A 23,594-nucleotide genomic window follows, 5' to 3' on the forward strand; every position below is an offset into this window, starting at 1 on the left:
CATTTTCTTATTTCTCATCAAACTGGCATAATGGCTTCTTTTTTAAAAAATTAGACTTAATTTATCAAACGCATTTGTAAATAAATCATGTCCAGTCAATACAGACTGGCTGTTTTTAAAAAGATGTTTCCTGTAGTGTATTATGTTTTCATCTCAAGTTATAACCACAGGAAGCAGTAACCCCAATGTTCAATGTTTAACTGACAATCCTTGCTTGTATGAAACTTGTGTGGTGACATCTCGCTAAAAAAACTTCTTACAGAAGGACATATTTATTATATACATACACACTCTGCATTGGTCTACTTTGTTTTTCTTTCTTTCTTATTTATTTATTTGATAGGCAGAGATTACAAGTAGGCTGAGAGGCAGGCAGAGAGAGAGGAGGAAGCAGGCTCCCTGCTGAGCAGAGAGCCCAATGTGGGGCTCGATCCCAGGACCCTGGGATCATGACCTTAGCCGAAGGCAGAGGCTTTAAACCACTGAGCCACCCAGGTGCCCCTACTTTGTTTTTCTTGATGGCCGGTCTCAGTCTTTCTCAACTCTGTATGCCCAGCACCCATCCCTGTGCCCAGAGCACAAAATGTGTGTTTCATGTTTGCTCCATGAGTGTTTCCATTCCAGAATGCTCCTTGGGGTATAACTGCTGGAAGTGAGTGGGCCTTCTTTCTCTGTTCTTAAAATAGGCAGAGAGGTCTTTTATATCCATTATCTCCTGGGATAGCATGACCTACTTTGCCAATTTCTTTGTGTGTGTGTTTTCCAAAAAAACTTTATTTACAAAAACAGTCAGCAGAATGGATTTGGCCTTCCATTGACAGTGTGCCAACTCCTCTGACTTAAAACAATGAACATCTTTTACCTCACACTGTTTCCGTAGGTCAGGAATCTGGGCATATCTTAGTCCTGGCTCTCATGAGGTTGCAGTCCACTTGTGGCAGTGGTCATCTGAAGTCTTGACCAAAGCTGCTTCCAAGATTACTTTGCCAATTTCTAATAAACAAGAGAGGTCACAGCCACCCCTTGAGGGAACCTCAGGAGGACAGAGCAACCGTGGTGGTTCCAGTGCTGACCTCTGGGAGGCTCAGCTGGAGGCTTTTCTGGCCAGTCTGTGTCTGAAACGGCCCTGCTTTTATCTATTGCTTGGAGTCCCCCATCTCAGGGCAAGTTACTTTGAAAGCCAACCTAAGGTCATTTGTGGGACCTATGCTCATTCTCAGTTTATAGACACAGAGTGTAAAACATCAAAAATGCTACCCCTATCATCTGTTTCCATAATTTAAAGAATTCAAACCTTGATACGTTTACAATGAGAAAGAGTAGAACTTTTTCTACACACAGATAGTACTAAGTCTTATCCCTTAATAACTTAAACGTTGTTGAACAATTTCAAAATACATTTATTTGCAAAAGCTGTGTAAGTCCAAACAACAGATTCCCTCCCTATTGGCGAACATCTTCAGATGCTCAGGGTTAAACTCCACAATCGGAATGTTTCTTTCCTTAATCTCTGGTGGAAAAAAGGGAGTGTTCCAAAGTGCCTATTCTATACTGCACTGCAAATGATACAAGTACGTGTATACACACCTATACATGCACACATGCACATACATAGTAAGTCACCTATGTGTATCAGAATATGACATTCAGTTATTATTGTAGCACTGGAGATACACTCTTGGAATGATACTGTTTTCGATGTTTGTTATCTTTTCCTATAACTAACAAATAGATATGATCAATGGCTCTCATAAGAAAGAGGCATGCAAATCATAGATTTGTCGTTTTTGATCGTAAATACTTTTTTGGTGGGGACTAATAGAACCCTCAGGCTATTCGCTTTTTTAAGCTCTTCTTTTTAACTCATCAGCAGCCCCTTTCCCTAAGTTAAGAGCTTTTTGTATATGCTGTTATTCAGGTGACTCGAGCACGTATCCATTTTGTTGGCCATCAGCTGACCGCTGCTGTTGTAGCTGCTGGGATCAGAACCTTCTCTGCAGCATAAGATGCTGCAGAGGTACCTCTGACACTCGGAAGAGGCATAATAGTAAATCAAAGGATCAATGCAACAGCTGATGCTGCTGACACAGACACAGAGGAGGTAGGCAAAGTAGGCAGCCTCTGTCGTGGACTCCTGAGAAATGAAGGAGTAATGCAGAATCAGGAGGACGTTTGTGGGTCCAAAGCAGAGGAGGAAGATGCAGAAAACAGCAAGCGAAAGGAACAAAGCCCGGGACTTCTTGTTCCGGTTGGCGACCGCGGAGGAGCTAAGGCATCGAATGATAGACACGTAACAGATGGTGGAAACGATCAGGGGCACAAAGAAGAAGACAGCAGAGAAGGCTAAGAAGTAATAGACATAGTAGCCTTTGAGGAGGGTTACACTGAGCACGTCATGGCAGGTGGTGACATTGAGCCCCGGCACCTGGGCGGTTTGCTCCTTGACAAGGAGAGGCACCACCCCCGCAATGGCCAGAGCCCAGATGGCCAGACAAGTGAAGGAAGCCCTCCCCAGGGTACGCCAGGAGAGGGACTGGATGGGGTACACCACGGCCAAAAACCGGTCAATGCTTATGACTGTCATGAGCATGATGGAGGCGTACATGTTACAGTAAAAGGCTGCGGTGACAAAGCGACACATTTCAGAACCAAATCTCCAATCGCTGCCGGAAAAGTAATAGCTGATCTTGAAAGGGAGCACTGACACGAAGAGCACGTCCGCCGTGGCCAGATGCAGCATGTACACCACAGCGGGCTTCTTGACCTTCATCTTCAAGATAAACACAACAATGGCCATGATATTCAGAGGAAGGCTTATGACAAACACGCCAGTGTAGACAGAGGGGATAAAAAGTGTCATCCAGGTGCTGGTAAGATACCCTGAGGCATCTTCTGAGATAAACACAGGGTGCAGTTTTCGAAGAGGATGACTTATATTGATGGGGCTTAGTCTGTCTTCAGGGAACCTGCTCCTGTTTTTCTCCTCATCATCATGCTGTGGGAATGGTTCAAATGTTCCAGTCTTCCAGAGTAAAAATGACCGGGGATCCACAGTAGCATTGGTTGCTTTTGACTCTTAAAAGACAAGACAAGACAAAACAAAACAAAACAAAACAAATTAAAAAGTCAAAAAGACAAAGAGAATACATTTTACTTTTACTTTTTTTGTGCTCTTACTAGGAGGGGGTGGTAAAAAGCAAGCAATGCACAAATGGATTACAGACCTTATCAGGGAATTAGCTCACTTGAAATACTGTACAGCATTTTTTGTTGGCACAAGCAAACACTTAAAATTCTGCTCCTTAGAAGGATTGAGGCAAATGACACACTTGCAGAGATACACCCTGAAGACATCAGAAAAGGCTGAGTGCCTGACATAAAGGAAAAAAGCAGTGACTTCTTTTCCATACTAGCCACCATCTCTATAAACAAATCTCTCCCAGGCTCTATGACTTCACTTTCCTTTTTTTTTTTTTTTTTAAAAGATTTTATTTATTCACTTTCCTCCACTCCACTTTTCCTCCAGGTCTTCATTTTCTCCATTTAGTTTGCAGACACCCCTGGAAGCCCAGAGTTCCCATGGAAACATCTATATAGAAAGGTGAGTAGACTTCTTAAATTATAGAGCTGAGCTAGAGGCAAATTCCGAGTAGGATGGAGGGCTCCCATTTCCATGGCCATCGTCCGAATGACAGTAGTCTTCCTCTACCATCTTTAGTTGGTTGACACCATAGGATGTTACAAATCTCTCACCACATTTGGACCCAAACAACAGTTTCTTGGCTTATCTTTTAACATAACCACAAGGTGCACACCTACATCTCTTCAGTCATCTTCCTGTCTCCTTCCTGAGCAGGCCTGTGGAGGAGCAGGTGTTCTAGGCTGATGGTCTTCCTCAGCTCAATTCCAGAAGGCTACAGGCATCAAGGCAGATGCCAGGCCAATCAGGCTTTCTTGAGTGTCAACCAGATGTCAAAATAAAGGCTCAGTTGCAAGCTTCCTACTTTTATCACCCTTTTCCACCAAAGGCATCCACTTAAAACGTTCATCAGCGAAAGGCAACACTTAACTGCTGTAATCCAATTGGCTTTTCCTTCTGGGGAGCTTTTGGTCAAATTCTGACAGTGAGGAGAGTTGGACAAAGAACTTTGGCACGTCCTGGGAAGCTGAGGACCAGGGAGAGAAATCACAGGGGAAGATGGGCGAAGCCTCCATCACTGGGAGTGTCCACAACAAACACTGGACCTGCAGGTCACTTACAAGTGATGTTAGAGGATTTAAAATCTGGCTAGAAAGTGGATAAGCACAGTGGATTTTCAAACTTTTGGTCTTATTTTTTAGTGATGGACCCTTTGTGCAAACAAAAGCTTACACAGAGAGGCATAATGCAATAAGAGATAGTTCTAGTTCTGGAATGGCTCTGTAAGGTCACTGGACCCAACCATCCCTTAGATGAAAATTAAAAACCTTTGACCTCCTTCCTTCCCCAAATCAATGACCTGACAGCATTTAGGTTCCAAAGGTGGTACAGAAGAGAGGAGAAATGAATCTTGAAAGAAAGGTGCCTGGTGACTTTCTTGTTTTCTTGACTTTCATGGTTATCTTAAAAGGAGGCCAAAGTTCAATGCCACAAAGGATGGCTAAAACCCAGAGAGAAACCCACACTTTCTGGCCTAAAGAACCAGAGGACAGAACCAGGGCAACTGTAGTCACTGGAAAGTGAGAAGAGAACCCCAGAAAGGAAAAAAGTCAGAGAAGAGAGCCAGTCCCACATTACAATGTGAATTTGCCCCAGGATTTGTCTGATTCTGGAACCACGCAAATGTTAAGAACGGTGTAAAGCAGTTCTGCTAAAGACAGAAGAACCGAAGTGATATTTTTGCTCAAGATGGAGACTCTGCACTTTGAGTCCAATAAAATTAATTGCCTGCTAAAGCAAAAACACCAAAATCGGGCGCCTGGGTGGCTCAGTGGGTTAAGCCGCTGCCTTCGGCTCAGGTCATGATCCCCCAGGGTCCTAGGATGGAGGCCCGCATGGGGCTCTCTGCTCAGCAGGGAGCCTGCTTCCTCCTCTCTTTCTGCCTGCCTCTCTGCCTACTTGTGATCTCTGTCTGTCAAATAAATAAATAAAATCTTTTTTAAAAAAAATAAATAAATTAAAGACTCGAGATACATGACCTACTCCTGAAACACTATAATTATTTTCCTCTAACCATTTCACCAAATAAATGAATCTGTCCACCCTTGTAACTATAGCAGGCAGTACCTGCCCATACGTATACGTAACTTAAGTTAATGATGTCCATGGCCATTGCCTGGGAATTCAGGAGTCCTGCTGACCTTGGAGACATACCAATCACATGTTAGTAATCTAGTGCTCACAAACACATCACTTGTGGTAGAGAGATGTTCAAGGACAAAACAGAAAAACAAATCTTTAAAATAGGGTTCAAGATGGGGCAGAAGCAAAAGGAGTAAGCAAACAAAAGTCTCTGCTATGGGAAAACCAGAATTAAAGGTAGAATAAGGTAAACACTGAGTGCAGGGCTAAGAAAAGGTGGCCAGTATCAGAGGCTGCTTCTCCTACTAGCCCACATCCTGGAGCAGGGACTTGGCTGGAAGCATAGGAGAGCAAGCCCAACTGGGAGAGGGGAGACAGGGGACAGGGGAACGCAAGGTAAAGACAACCAGGAAATTAAAATGTCAGCGCTCTCAGGCAGAACAGGCGCAAGGATGACTGAAGAGAAGGATGTGGGACCCTGGCCTGTAGCCTCCCAGAGGTCGGGGCCTGACGTGTGGGGTTAGGGCAGTAGCAGGCCTCTCTGGGACCTGTTCTGATTCACTGGCTTTTCCCATTCTACCAGGCCTGTTTTGCACCAAAAGTTACAGGCCCTGAGCTCCATGTTCTGGGAATATTGCTCTACTAAACAAGCTAAAATGAAAACTAATCCACATAAAGGACGTTAATAATCAGCAATTTCTCCTGGTACCAAGCTGTCTCTGTTCTTAACCCCGCCCAAGTCCCGCTGCGGTTTGTAAACCTGAACTCAAAGGAGATTCTAGACTGTGATAGAAACGATCATAAACGGCACTTCCTGGAAAGCAAACTCTTCTTGTAAAGCTAGTAAGGCTGTCAATTCTGCTAACCATAGGACAATTCACTGGGCTTGCTACATTGGTTCTAAATGATAGTGGAGACTTCATAATGGTTATGACATCAGTTTACAGGGTTTAACAAGCATTTAAAAAATGGAATAGTGTAAAAAATATTGGAATGCATAGTACGAGGTAATGGTGAGTACGGTTTGGTAGTTTTGTTTCAAATCTACATATATACAACAATTACCCATGCATATTTACTACAGACACACACAACTACTGTGTCACAATGTATATTACGTACAGTTTTTTCTGCTGGCTAGCAAAAAATGAAAATACTGGAAAACACTATCCTACAATGCTATAAAACCTGACTTCTAATTAATTCATCACGGACTTGAAATATAGATGATAGAACGTCCTTTCTTATAGTTAAATAAGTTTGTTTGCACATGCAAATTACAGGTTACTCCTGTTATTTCAAAGGGCAGATTCTTTTTTTTTCTTTTAGATTTTTATTTTATTTATTTATTTGACAGATGGAGATCACAGGTACGCAGAGAGAGAGAGGAGGAAGTAGGCTCCCCGCTGAGCAGGGAGCCCGATGCGGGGCTCAATCCCAGGACGTTGGGATCATGACCTGAGCCGAAGGCAGAGGCCTAACCCACTGAGCCACCCAGGCACCCCAAATTCTTTTGAACCTAAATAAAGAATGCATAAAGGACATAATGGCCTTTTCCCGTGATAAAACTTCATTGGATGCCCTGGGATGGAGAAGAAGGAGGCTATAACTTCAGTGGCAAGTACCATCACAAGATTAGTGTGGGAGAGAGTGTTTCAAGGCAATGAAAGCTCATATCCAGAAAAAAAAAATCACAGCCTACAGTGAGCTATTTGCTTTGACAGTTCCTAGGCATAAACAGGAGAGGGCAAAAGGCAGAATGAAAAAAACCTCAAAAGAGGGAAATAAACAGAATTGTGAATGTTGAAACTGTGGAGCCCCCAATACCAGCATCATAGTAAAAAATAAACCAAGGCTGTGGTTCCTAAGGACCCTTCCAGGGTGTTTTTCTAAGTATTCATAGCAAAGGGGGCTCCCCCACACTTATGAAAACTAGTGAAAGGGGAGTCCTCCAGACCCAAAAGGCAACATACTATATACTGCCATTTATATGAAATGCAGAGAAAAAGTAAAACCACATAGGGAAAAAAAAAAAAAAAAAAGCAAATCTGTGGTTGCCAGAGACTGGGGGGAGGGAGAATGCATATTAAGTGCTTAAGGGGTACTGGGCTTGCTTTGGGGTGATGGAAATACTTTGGAAGTAGACAGAGGTGGTGATTATACAATACTGTAAGTGTACCAAACACCACTAAAGATGGTATATTTTAAGATGGTTACTTTAAGATGGTTAATTTAATACTATGTGAATTTTACCTCAATTAAAAAATACAGGAAAGAAAGGAGTTCTGAGGGAAAAGAGAGATGTGTGTCTAAATGGAGGTGGGGGAAGATTAGAAACCCATGGTTGTGGGGACTCCATTTTCCCTGTGGAACTCCACCCAGCTCAAGGCTCAGCTGAGTTCCAGTGTGTGATGGTGACAAGGACAAAGATGAACTGGCTGAGGGAGGGGAAGGGGTAGAAAGGGCATGGGGACAAAGACTGGCCAGAAGCATTTTGGAAAAGGAGCAAATGCAGAGCTGCTGAGAAAGTGCAAGTTAGAGTTCATAGCACACCAATCCATTTAGACATAAAGGGCAGAGAGATGCTGAATTAGAAAGACAGCAAGAGGGATGGAAAGGCATCCAGCAGAGAGGACATGAGAATATTCCTAAGAAAGGGCCCCAATGCCTCAAAAACATTCTCTCATACAAGGAAGGAGTGGACTAACTTAGGGGGCAATATACTATCTCCATATGTCCTATAAAAGTAAAGTCAAAGGCATTAGGGAATTTAAAAAAATGGATGAATAAGGGAGGAAGAGAGAGATAAGGAAGAATTAATTTAGATAGATATTAGAGTAGAAATTTACTTCTTGCTATTTCCTAAGAAATTTGGCTTTCGGGCTTTATAGAGGTTTCTGGTCCGCTTAGGGCAGAATCATTGTCCTGTTTTGTGTCTTTTGTTGTTTAGGCTTAGGACCACAGCCTCTCAGTAACAGCCAATTAATTAGCATATTCATGAGTAGGGATCCATTTATAGCTTGTCTTATCATGTGTTTGCAAAAGTAAATAGCAGGAGACTACCACCCAATCATAAATGTTCAGTAAACACCTCCATGTGCTAGGCCTGGGCTACAGACCAATGGGGTGCAGACCTTGCCCTCTATGGGGAGCACAGGAGAGTTACTCTTCTCTATAGCTGGGCATCCAGATGGTTTCCTCTCTACCGGGTTGGATAGAGAAAGCCTGCATTTAGGGAAGACAGGCCTTTAGTCAAACACCAGTTATCTACTTCTTGCTAGACTTGGACCTTAACCATTTTGGACCTTTTATCTACCTGTAAAATGGGGATGACATCTACTCAAAGGATTGTCATGAGGAACAAACAAGATCCTAAATGTAAGGCACCCAAGCAGGATGCTGCTGTAGAAGGTGCTTGATACAGAGTGGCTGTTTTTATTTAAATGCGAACATGTGGGGTGTAAGGGCCAGTGACAATGGCAGGGGGATAGATGTCACAGAGAGCATAGCTCCTTGGAGGAGGAACTGGTAGGGCTGGGTGGAGTATAGGGAATCTAACAGGTTATGTAACAGAGGGGGCTGGGTAGAGGCTCCGGACCCTTCCTGCCAGGGGAAGGGCACCTCACTCTATGCTAAGGAAAGGGGCTTGGGCCTGTGGGTGGCCGGACATCACAGGGATCTCCCACCCAATCCCCTCTGCCACAGTCACTATCAGTGATTCTTGAACCCTTTCATCCTCCAGATCCTTATAAAATTTACAAATATCACCTCTTGGATGCTGGCCCTCTTTGAGGAAGGCGAGTCATCTCATACTGTCTGGACAAAGGAAAGTAAACTGGTTAATGAACTTAAAAATTTCTCAACAGCCATTTGCTGAGTGGACACTGGTTCTGGTCTTCTAGGGATAGATGGAAGTTTATAATCTTGGCCAGGGAGATGAGATACCCACATAGTGATGGTACAGCAAATGCCAAAATGAATGGGGCCAAAGAAGTCCCAAGAGCTTCTGGAAAGCTCAAACTGGTGGGCAGGGCGAGCCTGGAGGGTCTTCCCATGCCTGGGGTCTTACAATTCCTCCATAACAGCTGGTTATGACAGACACTCTTTAGAGCTACCTGTGAATGGTGATAAGAAGCAGCATACCTATTTTTAGTTGATTTTGTTAGTGATTTAAACTCTCTGAGGACAAGGCCCCACTTACTTCCTGGATGCAGGGCCCCTTTCTCCATTTGGAATTTTGGTATACTGTCTCCAAGCCTTAGTTTCAGGATGCCAACGAGGAATAAACCCCTGCCTTCACAGTGGTGAAGAGGTGAAATCAGATAATTCGAGGTACAAATGCCTCCCAGCCCAGGGTCTGACACAGAAGAGGACACTTAGCACTGGCTCTTTCTCTTTTCTCATCCTCCTTTCTTTTTTCTCTCCCAAAGTGGTTCCAGAATCCAGTGTAGATAAATTAGCCTACCTTTGTTCAGTTATCTGTATATACTAGCTTGTCCATCTTAGCATACACCTTCTCTGTTCACAAGGATGAAAGCAGAGCACAAACAGCAGCTTTAACTTCACTTCCTAACCTGCACCAAGACTCTTCCGTGGGTGCAGGGGCACCGCCAGGAAGGGTGACTACAGGGGATCAGTGCTGATACAAACTTATTCCCGACCCCACCATCCAAATCTCAAACAACAATTTGTGTTCTCAAGAGCCTGGCCCAAAATAATAGCACAAAGTCACATAACACAGCATCCATAACACCATATAGTTTTCAGTTCTCCATGTTTTCCCAAGCACCCCGGGAGACAATGCAAATGTTATCCGCAGCAGCTCAAGCTGCTGCAATACTGGGCCCCTATCTAGAGATGGGAGTTTCCCCCAAAACACCGCTGACAAACTCATCCTGAGAAAAGATGGAGAGCAGAGAAAACACTATGTTTTGTCACCTCTTCTTCATGCATCTACACTAGTTCCAGTGTGAAAACAATGTAAAGGACACACTCTGTCCCTGATAAGAAAACTAGCTAGAATCTGTTTCTATCTGGGGTTGGGGGGGGGTAGTGCTAGAAGCTTACAAAGCACTATCGCTATAAAGAAACTGAAACTCCCACCCCCTCAGTTTCTAACTAGCGTCTTTACCAGTTAAAACCAAGTTTTCTGTCCTGCTTTTACGGGGGGAAAGTTTGGAAAATATATTTATTTGCTCAGTAGCCTGATACTTAAAAATACACTCTGGGATGGAACTGTATTCTGGGTGAGCAACCTCTTCCCTGCACCATGCCAGAAACAGAAATACCGAAAGCCCAGAGTGTCTAAGGGAGCCGGGTTCTGGGGAAGAAGGAATCTCTTTCCTCAACTTGGAAGACCCTGTTCTAGGTAACCAAACCTCGGGGCCACCATCACAATCACCGCCACCGCCGCCTGTGGCAGACCCTGTTATCACCCCATATTCTGCGCCATGAGCACGTCCCAAACACAAGACTCGTGTTAGAGGCTGCAGGTACTGATTTTCTATTAGACGCCCACGGTACTGAGCTTTTCTCCACACCCTATAAAATGTGCAAGAAAAACAATTTTCCAACAAAACAAAACTTCAACGGGAGCCTTGTTCCACTTTACATTGAAAGGGCCAGAACGCTGACTGGTGGAACAACGTGAGACCAGTTCTTTTTGGGGTGGTCCTGGGAGAAACAGATCACACAGTGCAACAGATGCAATAGGGGACCAGGAGCCTCAGCTTCCCCAGAAAAATCCGACCTCTTCCTCCTCCTCCCTATCCAAACACCACGTCTCAGGAAGGCTGCACCTTTCGAACCAAGTCCAAAAGAACAGGGGTCATAATCCCCGCCTGGATTTGACTGGGGGAGACTCTGGAAATCAGCTCAAATACCTGTTTGGCTTCTGGAGGAACCTGAGGCGGAGGGCGCGGCCAGGGGCACCCCCACCCCCAGTCGAGAAGGCCCAGCCTGGACCCATTTAGTGCCCCCATCCCACCGCCCCCCCCCTCCCGCGGGGGCCTCGGCTGCGGAGCCGACAGCGGGCCGGGAGGGAATACCGGGGCAGCTCTCACCGGGCTTGCGGCCTCGAGTGCGGGCCGACAGCAGGGGGCTGCACAGACTGAGTCCGGCGGCCACGAGCAGCAGCCGCCGCGGCCCCATTGTCCGGAGGTTCGGCGCGGTTCGGGTGGACTGCCCAGCCTCTGAGCGGCTCGCGCTCCGTGCGCTCTCCCTCCGGCCGCGGCGCACTCCGTGCGGGCCGGCAGAGCGCTCGCTGCCCAGGGACAGAAGGAGGACGCTCGCGTCGCCCCGCGGACTGGCCTGTCCGGTGGCGAGGCCGGCGGCTCTTTGAGTGCGGGCGGAGGTGGGGGCGGAACCCCGGCGCGCGGGAGCTGAGCGGCGCCAGCTGGGAAGGGCGCCCCCCGGCGCCGAGTGCGCGCCTGGAATCTGCGGCTGCCCGCCGCGCGCTCCCCTCCCCCTGCCCACGAGTCTCTCAGCCGCCGCTACGCGGTCCCGGGCTCCGGCGACCGCGCCACCTGTGGTGCGCCGCGTCCCACCCCCGCCACCCCCTCTCGCCGCCGCCGGATCCCGCCAGGCGCCTACTGCCCGGCGGGGGAATCCAAACGAGACAGTTTTTCCTCTGGGCGCCTTTGACCCACGAAGCTCTCAGTGATTCAGACCGGCGGGGACCTCGAGCAGGACCGCACGGCCCTGGCGGCTGCTCCCTTCACTTCTCATCACTCTCCTGAGGAGCAGAGGCGTTCGCAGTGAACCTCCGAGCAGGGATGGAGGGTGCCGGCCCCCACGCCCCGCGCCAGTACTTACCGCCGGCGCGCCAAGCGCCTCAGGCAGGCCGAGCGCCGCTGCGCCTTCGGAGATTGGGGTATTTAGCTGAAAGTTTCGCAGTGATTCGTGTTTTTTTTTTTTTTTTTTTTTTAACTTTGGGACCGTGAATTAGAAAGTTTAGCCTTTGGGGAGAAGGTGGCCCTCAATGAGAAGCGGCTTTTCTGTTTGGAAAGGTTTCTTGCCATTTTTAAAAATTCGTTTCTCATTATTTGGAGAAGTTAGCACTTACTGTTTTGCCGGTAGGCTCTGCCTGCGAGGGGAAGTAACCAAGCCGAGGCCCAGCGCCGCCGCTCCCCGCCCCGCGCGACTGCAGCCTTTTGTCCGCCGGCAGCCCGCGCGCCGGGGCACCTGCGCAGCCCTTCCCGGCCGCCCCGCGGCTGCGCGTAACCGCGCACGGGCGCTTGTCTGGCGCCTGATGCCCGAGGGCTGCCCGGTGCCTCCGAACGCGACCCTCACGCTTTCTGGCACCATAGGACGAAAGTTTGGTACTGTGTGGCCAAATTCGAGTCGCAGGGCGGTGGACACTGGGGGACGTCGCGGCTGGGTCGCGGCTGGGGCTGCGGGCAGGAGTAGCACGCGGTTCCTTTGGCTCAGGGAGCTTATCTGCGGAGTCTGAGACCGCAGCGGGAAATGGGTCCCCTCCGCCGGCCTTTTCCAGGAAAGTTCACCCGCAGCCCCTTCTCCTCTCGCTTGTGCAGGCCTGTTCTGCACCCTGTGGCAGATAAACTGTACTTGAGAGTCACTGGTCACGTTCAAGCTTTCTAAAAGGGGAATTTCGCTTTGAGAGTGTTACTCCCCAGGAAGAGCCCTTACACTTAAAACTTGGAGAAACTACATTAGAGACTCTTTCTGTAATCCCCCCATTGTCCTTGGAGCACAGGGCCTTGTGAGAAGCAGCTGTACAATAAATTACTGAATAACTCAGTTATATAATTTTACTTTAAAAAATTTTTCCTCTCAGTTCTCCGAGGAAAACATCCAAGAGGAGATGTGAACCACTAACATGTATTTCCTCACTCCGTAACTTACACTACTTTTCATTAATCCTAAAATGCCATCGATTTTAAGACTCAATTTATGTACTACAAGCACACACACACACACACACACACATTCTGCCAATTAAACTGCGCATACCGATGATTGTAAGAAACATCTCAATTTCAGGATTATTTAAAATATGAATAAAGGCCCCCTGAGAATCAATGAAATAGTGTAAGATGTAAAAGTAATCAATACATGTTGCAAAAAATTCTACCAGTTCAAGGATAGTCAATGAAAAGTTAATGTACCTTCAGCCTCCACTTTTTTTTTTTTTTTAAAGATTTTATTTATTTACTTGACAGACAGAGATCACAAGCAGGCAGAAAGGCAGGCAGAGGGAGAGGAGGAAGCAGGCTCCCTGCTGAGCAGAGAGCCCAATGCAGGGCTCAGTCCCAGGACCCTGGGATCATGACCTGAGCTGAAGGCAGAGGCTTTAACCCACTGAGCCACCCAGGCGCCCCCAGCCTCTGCTTCTAAGGACCACTTATCCATGACTCTAAAGTTTCTGTCCCTCATTCACGAATTTATAACCACATACAAGTACATATGTATCTCCTTAAAATATAAATGGGATAATACTATGAGGATGCTTTAAGTTCTAACTACTTCAGTGGTGGAAGATGTTAACCATTTTACAAACCTGAAATTTAATAAAGGACACTTTTTTTGCTTAGTTATTAGAACAGAATGCACAGAGAGCTGCTGAAATGCACGTTTCATTCTCTGTGCACATTAGCTAGGTTAAAGCCGCCTTTAGAGTGGGGCTGAGATACAAAACAAGGATGGAGAGTGGAACACAATGAAGCATTTCTTCCTCACTTTAGTGTTTTCTCTAAGTTGGGGGATTGCTCATTGAGCAGCCACCAAAAACTTAACCTTCAGAAACAGTGGTTTTAACTTTATCACAAACGGTGCAGATTCCTGAACCTCATCCCAAAACTATGAAATGAGATTCTATATTTTTTACATCACCTTGGTGATGGTGATATCAGTCAAAGTTTACAGAGATGTTATTCTAAGACAGCAGTTCTCAAACTTTAGCATGGATAAGTCATCTGGGAGATTTGTTAAACTATAGTGCCAGACCTCATCTCCAGAGTTTCTGACCCTGTAGGTCTGGGGTGTGGTCTGAAAATTTGCATTTTTTAACAAGTTCCTCAGTGATGCAGAGGCTAAAGATGATGGGACAGGGGTGGGTAGGATGGACACACTTGGAAAGCTGCTTTGAGAGGTTAAAAGAACTGAACAGGATTTCATATAGTCTGTGACTGTCTTTTTTTTTTAAGATTTTATTTATTTATTTGACAGAGATCACAAGTAGGCAGAGAGAGAGGAGGAAGCAGGCTCCCCACTGAGCAGAGAGCCCGATGTGGGGCTGGATCCCAGGACCTGAGCGGAAGGCAGAGGCTTTAACCCACTGAGCCACCCAGGCGACCCAGGCGACCTTGTGTGACCGTCTTTAAATTACACAACATTTCAAGCATATAGAAAAATACAGAGCCTAATATCATACCCATGAGCCTACAATCTGGCATTAGCAAATATATGTAAATATATATTTATCTTTTCTTGGTTGAGGTTTTTGATACCCTTTTCTGATTTCATTTTTCCTGCCCAGAATAGTAACTTTCTTATTCATGTTTTTGTGCTTTTACATTTATTTTTAAAAAATTAGTATTGCTTTGTATGTTCTAAATATCTACAGAGTAACATACCCTAGGAATACTTCTGTAGTTTTCATTTTTCTGATTGGTGTACATATATGTAATTGTTTTTAAACTCTTTATGGTATACTTTTGTATGTATATACAGCATTTTATTCTCCTGCAATTTTTTTAGAGCATTTTGTTTTCAAGATTTTATTTATTTATTTGACAGAGATCACAAGTAGGCAGAATGACAGGCAGAGAGGAGGAAGCAGGCTCCCCACTGAGCAGAGAGCCCAATGTGGGGCTCAATCCCAGGACCCTGGGATCATGACCTGAGCCAAAGGCAGAGGCTTTAATCCACTGAGCCACCCAGGCCCCCCCTTCTAATGCAATTTTATCTGAAGTTTTGTCCATTTTATTTCACCCAACATCGTGTATTTTTTGCTTTTTTCTTTTTAAAATATTTTTATTTTTAAAGATTTTATTTGAGAGAGAGAGAGGGATAAAGAGGAAGCACGAGGTGGGGGAAGGGGCAAAGACAGAAGTAGGGTCCCTTCTAAGCAGGGAGCCCAACCCAGGGCTCTATCCCAGGACCCCAGGATCATGACTTGAGCCGAAGGCAGATGCCCAACTGACTGAGCCACCCAGGTGCCCCCAAAGATTTTTATTTTTTAGAAAATAATCTCTACACCCAGTGTGGTGTTTGAAGCCTCCAAAGATGACAATATATTCTGTCTGAGAACTTCCTTAGTAATTTCCTCTTGGAAGCTAATGGTGCAAATCTCAGCTCAAGGAGGGGGGGGAGAGTAAGGGGGAGATAATTTGCCTTCTTGGCGCCTTTTGTATTTGAGTTCCAAACAGATTAGATGATGCCTGCCTACAGGGGTGAAGGGATCTTTCTTTACTCAGTCCACACATTCAAGCTTTAATCTCTTCTGAAAACACTCTCATGGACACATCCAGAAATCATGTTTTACCAAGGAGGCATCTGTATGAGCTCTTTTATTTGGAGACTGAATGGAGATTGCCTCCCCTATGAGAACGAGATAATCACTCCGTGCTGCCCTCATACAAGGGTCAAGCTGAAGCAAGCCTTTGACTCCTGAGGGACAGGGTGTGGTAGGGTCTGACTCCTTAACCCAACATGGACGCAGCCTTTTATCCCCCACCTCTGTGCCATTTACAAGGCACTGCCAGGCTCTGGACTTACAGCAGTGGCTGAAACACTCACTCTCTGTCCTCTGGAGCTTAGAGGATGACTTTCAGGGGCTCTATCTTACCTGTTAGCCAAATGCTGGTTTCAGTAACAGAGGCAACAGGTTTTCAAAAGCTGATCAGCTGTATAGGATCCAATGTTCCCCAGAATCTCTTAAAATACAATCACCTATCAACATTCAGAGTTCCGTGGTTCACCTCTTAGAATGTTTGAGGAGTACCACAAATCCCTGCTCAACCACAGCCGAAGTCTTAAAAATCACATCATGAACAGTACCTCTAATTAGGGCTCCACCACCCACACACACTAACACGCATGTTACAATTCTGGTCTTTCAGTGACTTGTCAGACAATGGTCATATTGCGTTGGTCTCTATTTCACCACAAACTTCCAGAATATTAAAATAGGCTCAGGTTTTCTCTCTTGGAGATTACTAGAACACATCCTTTGAGAGTAGCTAGAATGCAGCTTATGCCCTTTTTCATGTCTAGGTGCTAAAAAGTGGAGCACGAGAGCGCGCGAACTCTCAATCTTCCAACCAAAGACCATTTTTGTAATATTGGAAACATGACATACATCAAAATCAAGGAACCAGCTTTGGACTTAATCAAGTTAGAGTTTCAGTGGCTGTTTCAAAAGCAAAACAAATAAATAAATAAAAAAAAATGTTTTTCTTCTTCTCACAGAGTAGGGAAAGATGAGCTCTGGGGGGAAGGCTGACTTGTAGCTGAATGTTCCACTCCAAAATAGGCCTCTTTGGCATAGGGTTTATTTTGAAGTGATTATTTTGTGAAACTGCTGACACAAGAGAAGTTCTGAAAAATAAGTTATCCTTCTGTAACGGCAATTTACATTTATGAAGAAAATTTACATTAGAAAGGGAGGTTGTACCAGGAAGAGAGTTCCTGCTGGACATCACTTATTCACCTGGCTTATCTTCCAGGCAAGGTCAATCTCACCAAACTTTTCCTCTTCTCACCTTCCCCTGAAGTGCAACACTGTCTCTCCCCCTACCCCACCCAATCAATTACCCTGCTCCGTGCCCCCAATATCCTTCTTTTGTCTTTAGCTGAAGGTAGTAAGGTGAGGGCTAGGGCTATTTCAAGGAGTTTTTCTCAGTTTTCTTGGGTATTTCCTATGTATACATGAGACATGCATTTTAAACTTGCATTTGTTTTTGTCTTGGTATTTTTTTATTACAGTGTGTCTCAGCCACAAACGCAGGAGGAGGGAGGGAAAATTATTTTTCCTCCTCTACAATGGTCAGGAGTCTTTAGTGGCTCAGGATTATACGGTACAACTGTCCCTGGCTTGGGGTTCAGTCCTTCTGGGAGGGCCCTGGGCCTTGGCTGCAACCATCCCTACATCCATACCTCCACTGGCTTCTTCGTGTTCACTCCTTTTCTTCATCCCAGTTCTCCTTTTCAGTTATTCCTTCGTTCATGTGCCTCAACGATCTCAAGTAGCCATTGGTAGTATCTTCAAAAACAGCCTTATGCTGTGGGTCAATGGAGAGAAAACATTCACCTCTTTCCTTGAGGGTACTGGCAGGATACAAAGGTCTATACTAATCCAGATAATATTCAAGCATAATGCTTAGTGTTGCAATGAAACAAACTCCCTTCAAAGATACTATGAAACATTAACTTTTGCCTCCCAGCAATTTTTCCTTAATTTGGGCTCCTCTGACACATTTCCATTAACAATCTTTCCTGGAGTACAGGAAAGGGAGGAAGTCTAACCTAGCTTCTACAGTCCCTGGCTCCTGTTTCTCATGTAATGAAGCTGCAGGGGAGGACAAGATTTATTCAAAAGATGACACCTGGGACGCCTGGGTGGCTCAGTGGGTTAAAGCCTCTGCCTTCGGTTCAGGTCATGATCTCAGAGTACTGGGATCGAGCCCCACATGGGGCCTTTCTGCACAGCGGGGAGCCTGCTTCCTCCTCTCTCTCTGCCTGCCTCTCTGCTTACTTGTGATCTCTCTCTGTCAAATAAATAAATAAAATCTTAAAAAAAAAAAAAGATGACACCTATGCAAGCGTATATTCATTTGATTCCTTTAGGTATGCAGGTCTGTGTTAAGGTTTACACCATTAACATGCCACCCCCCACAACATCTACTCACTGTTAAGACAGTGAGCACTGTTTTGATCATTGTTTTGACAAAGAGCATTTTCTCTCTGTTGAAAATATGTACAGCTGGAAATGCTCACTAATGGGACAGATTCTACTTTTAAAAAGTTGAACTTCCCAAATTCTGTTGGCCTCACACTTAAAGTTCATTTGTGTAAAACGTGCATAAGTCACACTTTCTCAATGCTTTGTAAACGCTGTGGAAAATACAGCTTGTTGAATGAATGAACAGAATTCCAAATTCCAGCCAGAGAGTCTGGATTACTGTTGTCATGGAGAGAGCTAACCTGTCTCCAGCCATCACTCTTTCAGTAATAGCACCCTCTCACCCCAGCATTTCATGGGGTACCTGGCTGCTTGGCTGGGGACCTCATTTCCCAGCCTCTGTTGAAGCATGTGGAGCATGACTAAGTTTTGGCCAATCGGATGTAAGCAGAAGTGACACACGCAGGCCCTGGACTTCTTTCCCTCTTCTGTGGCTGGAAATCAGTGATAAGGACAGAGCCAAATGGCCAGCTTGGGCTCTAGATAACCTTGTGAGCCTGCTCACTTACCTTTGAACTGCTGAACTAGACAATAGCAAACCTCTCTGTTGTTCCAGCCACAGGCCTTTGGATGTCTTGGTCACAGCAGCTTACTCTGCACCTTACCAAGTACAGCTATAGGCATGTTGTTTCTTTTCCTGATCAGCCCGAGAACCTTCTACCCACTCAAAAGATTTAGATGAAGACCACTAAAAAGCCAAATTTACATAATTCAGTAACATTTATTTTACATAAAACAATTTTCAAAGAATACATTTAAAAACCATCTAGATACTGATTTTATTGCATTACAAAAAATTGAGAGGCCCAATTTAAGTATTCAAATAAACTGTGAGGGGTGGAGATGGGGCTTAAGATTGCTACCGTGGTGTTCCTTAGTCACTCAAAGGCTCTGGGAACAAGAGTCTTTACTATGAGGCAGTAGTGCACTTCATTTAGTAGGAATAAATCACATAAAATATATACTTTTATACAGAAAGTATTATTGTATTATCACTTTCAATTACTTATAAAAACTTCATTTTGAATTGCACAAAACTTCTTTAAAATTGGTAACTCCCAGAAGGTAGGGCTTAGAAATAAGAATCAGTGTAAATAATTCATTACAAATAATTAGGTCTCCATTTCTCCGTAGGCCAAAAAAAACAAAACAAAACAAAACAAAACAAAAAAAACACCAAAAAACAAAAAACAAGACAAAACAAAAACCCAAAAACAAACCTAGGAAAAATTACATTATTTAAATGGGACATTTAAAATTTTTTTCATAGGAAAATAGGTTTACAGATTTGTCTCTAGTCAACTAAACTTATTTTCTCCCTACTTTAAAACCAATCACGGAATGTCCAAAGTTTTAAATCAGAGTACCTAGACCACAGTATAATGTGGAAGTGTTTACATTAATTCATCTTTTTGGATTATTCTACCATAATATCAAATTATCAAAAAGGCACATGGGTACATTCTTCAGAACAGTTTTGGTCTTTTTCGTTTTTTTAAAAAAATCACACATTTTATAAGCAGTGATTTCAATCATGTTTAACCACAAAAATATTAAACAGATTCATTTCTTAATCCAGATGATACAGATTCCATGAAGTTTCTGTAGGCACTTCACTTTCCATAGAATTTCTTGTTCAGCAGGTATATGAGAAGGTTCACATTCACTTTAACCTTATCAAACATTTTCATTACAGCTACTCCTTCATACTGCATCTGAAGTAAATCCTGAAATTGCGAAGATCATCATTAAATCTCAAATTTGACATTTTGCACATTTAAAAAAATTCTAGAAGAATCTGGGGACAAAAATAAGATTTAGTTGACCTAACTATGGAGTATGCATCAAAATCATTCAGTTAAAAGCACAAGCTTGGTACAACACAGATTATTGGGCCCCACCCACCAGACATTTTGACTTTGTAGCTCTGGGGTGAGGCCCAAGTATATGCATTTTAACAAGTTCCCATGTGATGATGCCATTGTTGGTCTGAGTGCCATACTTTGAGAATCACTTACCTAAATGGAAGAAGATAGATTTTTAGAATTGATAAGCACTGTATAACAGAAAACCACCTCCAATTAATATCAGATATGTATTGATACATATAAATTTATGCATATATACATATATAAAATACATTTTAATTGAAAAACTCAAAATTCAAATATTCAAGCAAGATGGAGTATATCCTTTATAACAATGGTGTTTTCTAAAGTGGAGCAAGCAAGGAGATTACTTGAGGAGCAAAAAGAATATGTGAACTTCTATTTATTCTTATTTTTTCTCATTCTTTAAACATCTAGATTCTGTGTATGTATTTTATAAAGTATATTTGGAGTATAGTAATATATAGTAGTATGTAGACTTTACAAGTAAGTAAGCAAATGGGGATAAATGATCATGTTAAGGAGTAAAGTTCTAGGATAGAAATTTGGGGAACCCTGTATAAAGCAAGTCCTTCCTGATCTAGGCTCCTGTATTGAGAACAAGTCCTTACCCTCTCAAGTCAGGTCTATTGTTCTGTGTTGCACTGCCACCATATAAACAAAGGAAATCAACTCTTGCTAAAATAAAAAACTGGGTCACACCAGTCATATGCATGCGATAAGCAGTAATGTCTCATAATACCACAGGAGAGGGGGTCTTTCCCAAATATAAGATATCATTCTTGAGCTGTCACAGCCTAGTACCCAGACCTCATTTCCTCATTTTCCTGTTCCTAGCTCTGGAAACTTCCTGGCTTTTTTTTTTTTAAAGATTTTTATTATTTATTTATTTGACAGAGAGATCACAAGTAGGCAGAGAGGCAGGCAGAGTGAGAGGAAAGCAGGCTTCCAGCTGAGCAGAGAGCCCAATGCTGGTCTTGATCCCAGGACCCTGAGACCACGACCTGAGCCAAAAGCAGAAGCTTAACTGAGCCATCCAGGCACCGCAAACTTCTTGGTTCTTAATGGTAATGGCTTTACCTAAATGAAACAAGTCTCCCTACAGAAGTTGGAATCACCTTTGAGAGAACTTCTAGCTGCCTCTTCTACCTCTTCAGTTACCTCCAACTGTACACAAGGTGAGAGACACCTGTGCGTGTCTGCAGGGGATTCAGATGGGCCACCAAGGTGGAGAGCAAAGAAGATGACTAAACTTGTGAATAGAAGATCTGATTTGAGACTTAACCTCACCATTTCCTATTTTATGACCTTGCAACTTCACACAGTCTCTCTGAAGTTCTGTGCTTTTTGTGTGTAAATTGGGAGAACACTGCCAATTTCACAGGGCTGCTGCTGGGGATAGGAGATCAAGGTCTATAAGCTCTTTGCACGCCACCATGCCTTGTCAGGATTAACTGGAATCTTGTGAGAAGGGCAGTGGAACCAAGTGATGAGAACTTGGGACTCCAGCTGCCTCTGGGAAAGGAAGACAGCCAACTCTGGAGCCCTTGATGAACACTGGCCATTATGTGTGCAAGGAGAATGTGCAAGGAGAACATCTTCACTTAAGTCACACCCCCCTAGTAGGTATACTGCCAATACCTATAGGATTTAATTAGGAGATCATCCTTAGGAAATGAAGGGAGAAGAGGACCTAGAAACAATGTTAGAAGCGATTTCCCTGGATTCTCTCATAAATTTCTGTCCTGTTGTCAGTCCTTGTCTCACACTAAAGACCTGGCTATCAGGTCCTCTTCGGTAATTCATGTGATAATATAATTGTCTGAAGGCTTTATGTATAAACAGAAGTCTTATTAGCTATTAGATGAAGGGCTGGCTGCTGGGATATTTAACCTCTGCAGGGTCCCATGATTAGTGTTGCCCTGCACTTAGTTTAATGCTCTGCTCTTACTAATTTGAAATTCTCAGTAATTCTGAATAAGGGGCCGTCCATTTTCATTTTGCATCAAGCTCTACAAATTACGTTGCTAGCCCTCATGATATGTTAAAGACTTTGGAAATCTGGGCCATATTAGCCACCTGTATGCAGCTAAGGAGTAACATTTCACAATCAATTACGTGTATAGATGAAAGGCATGGATAGTTAATCTTGCACACTAAATCCTTAACAAAAGAACAAATGAAGCTTGGCATTTGCACCACTGTTCGAAGGAATTCCCATGAGGCCTCTCTGAACAGGTATCTCCTAGTCACTTGGAATTCATTTGTCCAGTTGATGTTGCTTGACCTTGGGTCATTTCCTTCTTCACAAACACATGATAGGTCTTTGCCTAGAGAAGAATGACTAACCAAGAAAATTCACTTTGGAGCACACTCTTTTCTCTTTCTATATTTATCTAAGTGGTATCTAGGGTAACTCAAGCTTTTTAGTTAAATTGTTAGATGGATACATTTAGTGACTTAAAAAAAATTTTTTTTTAAAGATTTTATTTATTTATTTGACAGAGAGAGATCACAAGTAGGCAGAGAGGCAGGCAGAGAGAGAGAGAGGAGGAAGCAGGCTCCCCGCTGAGCAGAGAGCCCAGTGGGAGACTCCATCCCAGGACCCTGAGATCATGACCTGAGCTGAAGGCAGAGGCTTTAACCAACTGAGCCACCCAGGCGCCTCCATTTAGTGACATTTAAAATAAAGTAGAAAACAATACTGTTTCCTTATGTATACTTTTCATAATTGCACATTATCTTTCATTTTCCCTCTAGGCTCTAATTTACTCCATTATTTAAATGGCCTTATCATACTTAGTTCTAATTTCTCTCTCTCTCTCTCTCTCTTTTTTTTTATTTATTTGACAGACAGCAATCACAAGTAGGCAGGCAGGCAGGCAGAGAGAGAGAGGGAAGCAGGCTCCCTGCTGAGCAGAGGGTCCCCCCGAGCACCCCGCCATGTGGGGCTTGATTCCAGGACCCTGAGATCATGATCTGAGCTGAAGGTAGAGGTTTTTACCCACTGAGCCACCCAGGTGCCCCCTAATTTTTCTCTTTAAGCTACAAGGAATGGTAGACAGAAAAGAAGGGATTGGCATCTGCTCCTAGGAGTGGGGGAGTCATTCAGGGCTCCCGGCCACTGGCTCCGCAGGCCGTGAGGCTAGAAGTTGCCACCTGCAATGGCTTGTCAAGATGGTTTGTGTAGATACATACAGAATACCTGGGATCCATTTTCCCATTTATTTGGGACCCAGGTATTTAGGTGTTATTTCCATTTAAAATCTCTTAATGTGAAAAAGAAAAACTCAAATACTTCTTCTTCTCCTTCCTTTTAAAAGATTTTATTTATTTGACAGAGCAAGGCAGAGATAGTGAGAGAGCACACAAGTGGGGAAAGAGAGGGAGCAGCAGACTCTCCCACTGAGCAGGGAGCCCGACTGGGGCTCAATCCCTGGGATTATGACCTAAGACCAAGGCAGCTGCTTAACTGACTGAGCCACACAGGAGCCCCTCAAAT

General features: G+C 44.1%; 2 protein-coding genes across 4 annotated transcripts in view; both read right to left on the minus strand.

Moving 5' to 3' along the window:
* Positions 1–1,379: 1,379 nt before the first annotated feature.
* On the minus strand, positions 1,380–12,374 carry F2R (coagulation factor II thrombin receptor). Of its 2 annotated transcripts, none has more exons than XM_044266766.1 (2): positions 12,345–12,374; positions 1,380–3,075 (listed from the first exon to the last, which is right to left on the minus strand). In XM_044266766.1, the coding sequence occupies exon 2, from the start codon at positions 2,858–2,860 to the stop codon at positions 1,883–1,885; it is 978 nt and encodes a 325-aa protein (XP_044122701.1). In that variant the 5' UTR covers positions 2,861–3,075; positions 12,345–12,374; the 3' UTR covers positions 1,380–1,882. The 2 variants fall into 2 exon arrangements, with proteins under 2 accessions (XP_044122701.1, XP_044122692.1); XM_044266757.1 differs by lacking the exon at positions 12,345–12,374 and adding an exon at positions 11,344–11,602.
* Positions 12,375–18,904: 6,530 nt separating this feature from the next.
* IQGAP2 (IQ motif containing GTPase activating protein 2) overlaps positions 18,905–23,594 on the minus strand; it is a 287,508-nt gene continuing 282,818 nt past the window's right edge. For both annotated transcript variants that reach the window (XM_044266779.1, XM_044266786.1), the window contains one exon: positions 18,905–19,930. In XM_044266779.1, coding sequence (XP_044122714.1) covers positions 19,817–19,930 — 114 coding nt within the window. In that variant the 3' untranslated portion in view covers positions 18,905–19,816. The remainder of the gene's footprint in view (positions 19,931–23,594) is intronic.

The sequence above is a fragment of the Neovison vison genome, chromosome 1, assembly GCF_020171115.1.
Source record: "Neovison vison isolate M4711 chromosome 1, ASM_NN_V1, whole genome shotgun sequence".
Taxonomy (NCBI): Eukaryota; Metazoa; Chordata; class Mammalia; order Carnivora; family Mustelidae; genus Neogale; species Neogale vison.